The sequence below is a fragment of the Arachis hypogaea genome, chromosome 14, assembly GCF_003086295.3.
Source record: "Arachis hypogaea cultivar Tifrunner chromosome 14, arahy.Tifrunner.gnm2.J5K5, whole genome shotgun sequence".
Lineage (NCBI taxonomy): Eukaryota > Viridiplantae > Streptophyta > Magnoliopsida > Fabales > Fabaceae > Arachis > Arachis hypogaea.
In genome coordinates, this window is record NC_092049.1 from 7,014,939 (window position 1) to 7,019,335 (window position 4,397).

At 31.1% G+C, this 4,397-nt stretch overlaps 1 protein-coding gene across 1 annotated transcript; it reads right to left on the minus strand.

Annotated features, from left to right (window-relative positions):
* Positions 1 to 2,502: 2,502 nt before the first annotated feature.
* Positions 2,503 to 4,082, minus strand: LOC112741275 (uncharacterized). Its single transcript, XM_025790177.3, has 2 exons — positions 3,351 to 4,082; positions 2,503 to 3,255 (listed from the first exon to the last, which is right to left on the minus strand). The coding sequence occupies exons 1-2, from the start codon at positions 3,853 to 3,855 to the stop codon at positions 2,750 to 2,752; spliced, it is 1,011 nt and encodes a 336-aa protein (XP_025645962.1). The 5' UTR covers positions 3,856 to 4,082; the 3' UTR covers positions 2,503 to 2,749.
* Between the last annotated feature and the right edge of the window lie 315 nt (positions 4,083 to 4,397).

Sequence of the window (4,397 nt, forward strand, 5' to 3'; positions counted from 1 at the left end):
TTCTTGAACAGTTATTATTATATTAACAATTTACCTCGTTAACTAAGGTTAGACATTATAAATAGATTTTAGTAGCTTAAAAAAAATTTTGCGCCATCTGATCTACTCCTATCATCTACTTCTTTTTTTTTTTTTATATTAGTTATAATAACGAGTTCTAAAAGTTCAAAAAATAACAATGATGATAATAAATCATCATCTTCAAAGAAAAATAAATAGGACTCTTCTGGTAGCAATAATAAAATAATATGCCAAGCCGTGAAATTTGCTTGTAAAGCATATAAAGTGACAGGCAAAGTGTCCCATGGTGCCAAGGCTGCATGTGTTGCATGTCAACCTTTACACAAGGCAATATGTGATTGTAATAATTAAGATTGGTATATGGCTATTAGTTTAATTAGTTTATAGTTTGTACATAGTTAATAGAATTTCATGCATTTTGATTTCTTTAAGCTATATAAGCATTGTCATGTACATAGTTAATATATAGATCAGATGAATAAATTCCATCTTTAGTTTAGTTTAGTTTCTTTAATTAGATTCATATAAGCATTAATTATCATGTACAAAGTTAATATATGAATATATAATTTCATCTTTACTATTACTACTCATCTTTCCCTCTAAACATCCTTTCTTTCTCTCTAATACATTCAAGTCTCACGGACATGCATGCCTTTAATTTGGCGTGCTTGTTAAAAATTATTAAATCAACAACATTTAAAAGTTTATGAAAATTTTTAAATTTAAAATTCTATTAATTTGTTTGCAGAATTTAAAATTTAAAATTCTATTAATTTATTTTGTATTTGTGTATATATATAGTTAATAGTTAATTATTCTTTTTTATTTTTAATTGAATAAAAATATACAAATTTTATCTACTTATTTTTTTGGTGTACTCTCTCAATTTTATTAAAAATAAAAATAAATAATAACTCTTTATATTGAATTTTAATTTATCACGTGTGTGATTGCACTACATTTGTACATATGACAGTGACATTGTATACACGTGCACGGTTATATCATATTAACAATTACAACGGAAAAAAATACCTTATTAATTAAGCTATTGAGCATTATAAATAGAGTTTAGTAATTTAAGAAAAAATTTGCACAATCTACTCCTATCTTCTACTTCTTTTCTTCGTACTAGTTGTAATAATGAGTTTTAAAAATTCAAAAAAAAAACAATGATCATAATAAATCATCATCTTCAAAGAAAAACAAGGGTGACTCCTTTAGTGGCAACAACAAATCAATATGTCAAGCTTTAAAATTTGCTTCTAAAGCATGTGACAAAATTGGTAAAATACTATTTGAATCAACCACACAATTTAAAATTTAAAATTTTGTTAGTTTATTTGTGTAGTTTAAAATTCTGTTAATTTGTTTTGTATTGGTGTATATATATTTAATTATTCTTTCCTGTTTTCAATTGAATAGAAATATACAAATTTTTCTTACGTACTCTCGCGTACTCTCTTAATTTTATTAAAAATAAAAATAAATAATAACTCTTTATATTGAATTTTAGTTCATTACGTGAACGGTTATTATTATATTAACAATTTACCTTGTTAATTAAGCTATTGGACATTATAAATAGACTTTAGTAACTTTAAGAAAAAATTTCACCATCTGATCTACTCCTATCTTCTACTTGTTTTCTTGGTACTAGTTATAATAATGAGTTCTAAAAGTTCAAAAAATAACAATGATAATAATAAATCATCATCTTCAAAGAAAAACAATGGTGACTCTTCTAGTGGCAACAACAAAATAATATGCCAAGCCTTAAAATTTACTTCTGAATCATGTAAAGTGACAGCCAAAGTGCCACATGGTGCTAAGGCTGCATGTGTTGCATGTCAACTTTTACACAAGGCAATATGTGATTTTAATAATTAAGATTGGTATATGGGTATTAGTTTAAGGTGAAAACCCAGGTGAAGTCGACTTTACGCGACTAAATTTTATTATCCTAATTTTTTAAATTTAAAATAAAAAGTAAAAGAAGATTGACTTAGTTGGCTTATATTGTAATTGCACCTCTAAATTTTACCTAAAAATTATTTACAATAATATAGTAAAACGATTTTATGCAATATCAAATACATATTTCTATATTTCTATATATATGTAATAACTTATATTTTTTGTGTACATAATGCAAAAGAATTGGTACACACGCTATACTCGAAAAAAAGGATATTCCTTTAGTGGGATATACATAATTATAGTCCTATGATACTTTATTCAAATTTACATTTGATTCGATTGAGAAATGATATCCTTTAAGTCCAATGGAAAAAGAAAAAAGAGACTTGTTTTTCTTTCTATCCAACGAGGATAAATGGTGGACCTAGTAATACAGATAAGAATATACATGGTATCTTGTTTGGGGCAAACTATTGCAAGAAATTGCAGCTCAACTTCATGCTATAATAGTAGATCGCTATACTTAGCTTTAATAGGGATGCTCCTTGCCAACAACCATTATTCAATTCTTTTCACAATATTTATTTCTCCAACAAATAAAAACAATGCTAAGAATAATGAACCCCTAATTCCTTTACAAAATATATACATACATACCTACTAGGATAAAATGAGCCATAAGACACACTGCATTTGAGAAATTCTTTCTCAAGCGTATTGGACTAATATATTTCACAAAATCGATCACTCATCAACTAACTCTAATAAATTAAAAGAAAGTACTTTTATGGAGATAGGGATGGAGCTATTCGAATGTGGATGTCAAATGGCCGATCCTCAACCTAGTTTTATCGGCATGATAATCCCTGCAATTGTGCGCTTTTATAATAGGCCGAGGTTCAAATCCAATGAACCTTTCAAGAAACAAAGAATCTGATGATGATGATGATGATGATGATGCATTTCTGGTTGAAACTGCATTAGTTGTTCTCTTGTAAGAGCTAAACCACTTGGCTTCCATGTACACGTTTCTCCTCCATGGAGCAACATGCAGGTCCCTTGTTTTCATGGATCCCTTTATGGCACTGCACATAAGCTTCACAACTTGCTTCAGTTCTTCCACTCTGCCAACAAATATGAGTGGGAAAACTTGTAGCAATGAAGAATATTGAATCGTAGGGCGCGCTATTTCGAACTCTGAAGCCAGGGAGACTTCAACAATGTATCGCTTTCCTAAGGAATTCACATCAATGTACTCATAGCCACCAGCTATTAATCTTCCATTTTTCTCCCACTTCGATTTGCAAAGCCCTGCAGTTCAGTGCAGATTCAAATTAAATAACTAATACTCTCAAAACAAGTGATTGATTTTTGAATAATCAAAGCGATTAGTAACTTGTACTCACCAGCATCAAAACCTTTCTCTCTCAAGTGAGACATCAATTTACGTTTGAATTCAGGAAAATTAGTTTCCGCAACAACTCCACAAGCAACCGCAGCTTCAACCTCTCTTCTAATCAAGTCCCTTTCATCGTCGATATCATCGCCACCGCCACAGGCAAATAGATCTTGCAGTATTTGCCTCTTCTCGGAATCAAAGCACTCTGTTCTTTCTTCAACCACTCCTTCCTCGCGATGAACACTCTGTTCCTCTTCTTCCGTTATTTCACGTGCCTTGTCGCTGCTCTCCATGAAGGAGTTCACCAGATCGAACAGATCTTTGGAAGTCTCCGGCGGGGAATGCTCGCTGCCGCTGCTCTCGCAGAGCCTCACCCGTGCCACTTCAGCATCAAAGGCCGCAGCCACTCTGTGAAACCTCACAGGAATCCTTGGCGGCGCCGTGGCCATCATCACGTGGACGTGGTTTGAGAATGATGGAAGAGGGAAGCGGATGGGCATTAATTTATACATAACTGCCCAAGCATGATGCAGGTAGAGTATGATTGACTGCTGGCACTTTAACAACGGTGGACGATTTTCTGAGTTTTAATTTTGGTTAGTAATTTGCACTTTGCACCATCATATTCATATGATAATGAATGTAGCCCAAATTATGAAACCTCCTTCGGTTTTTCATGAACCTTGCTTGCAAAACCGTCTAGGTTCGCTCTCTCTAACTTCTTATAGCCATGTTCTTTAACACATTTCTTTATTTTGTGTACACTCTTTATTTAGAAGTGAGAAAAAAAAATTGATAGTTATTTTGGTCTCCAAGTACAACTATTTACAGTGACAAAATAGAGAGTAAAAAAAGAGTCACCAATCCGTGGTGGCTTCAATCGGTCTAAAAAATATACCTCACAAAATATTCAAAAATTAATATTTGTAGTCTTTAGTGCCTAGAGATCTTGGACGAATTTTGTTTTAATAATATAAAAATGTTTATACTATCATTCATTTAATTACATTTATACATTTAAATAATTTTAAAAAATAAATTAAAAAAATTATTA

Coding starts and splice junctions, on each gene's coding strand:
- LOC112741275 (XM_025790177.3), bottom strand. CDS start 3,855: ATGTATAAATTAATGCCCATCCGCTTCCCTCTTCCATCATTCTCAAAC. Junction 3,256..3,350: donor AGAGAAAGGTTTTGATGCTG/GTGAGTACAAGT, acceptor ACTGAACTGCAG/GGCTTTGCAAATCGAAGTGG.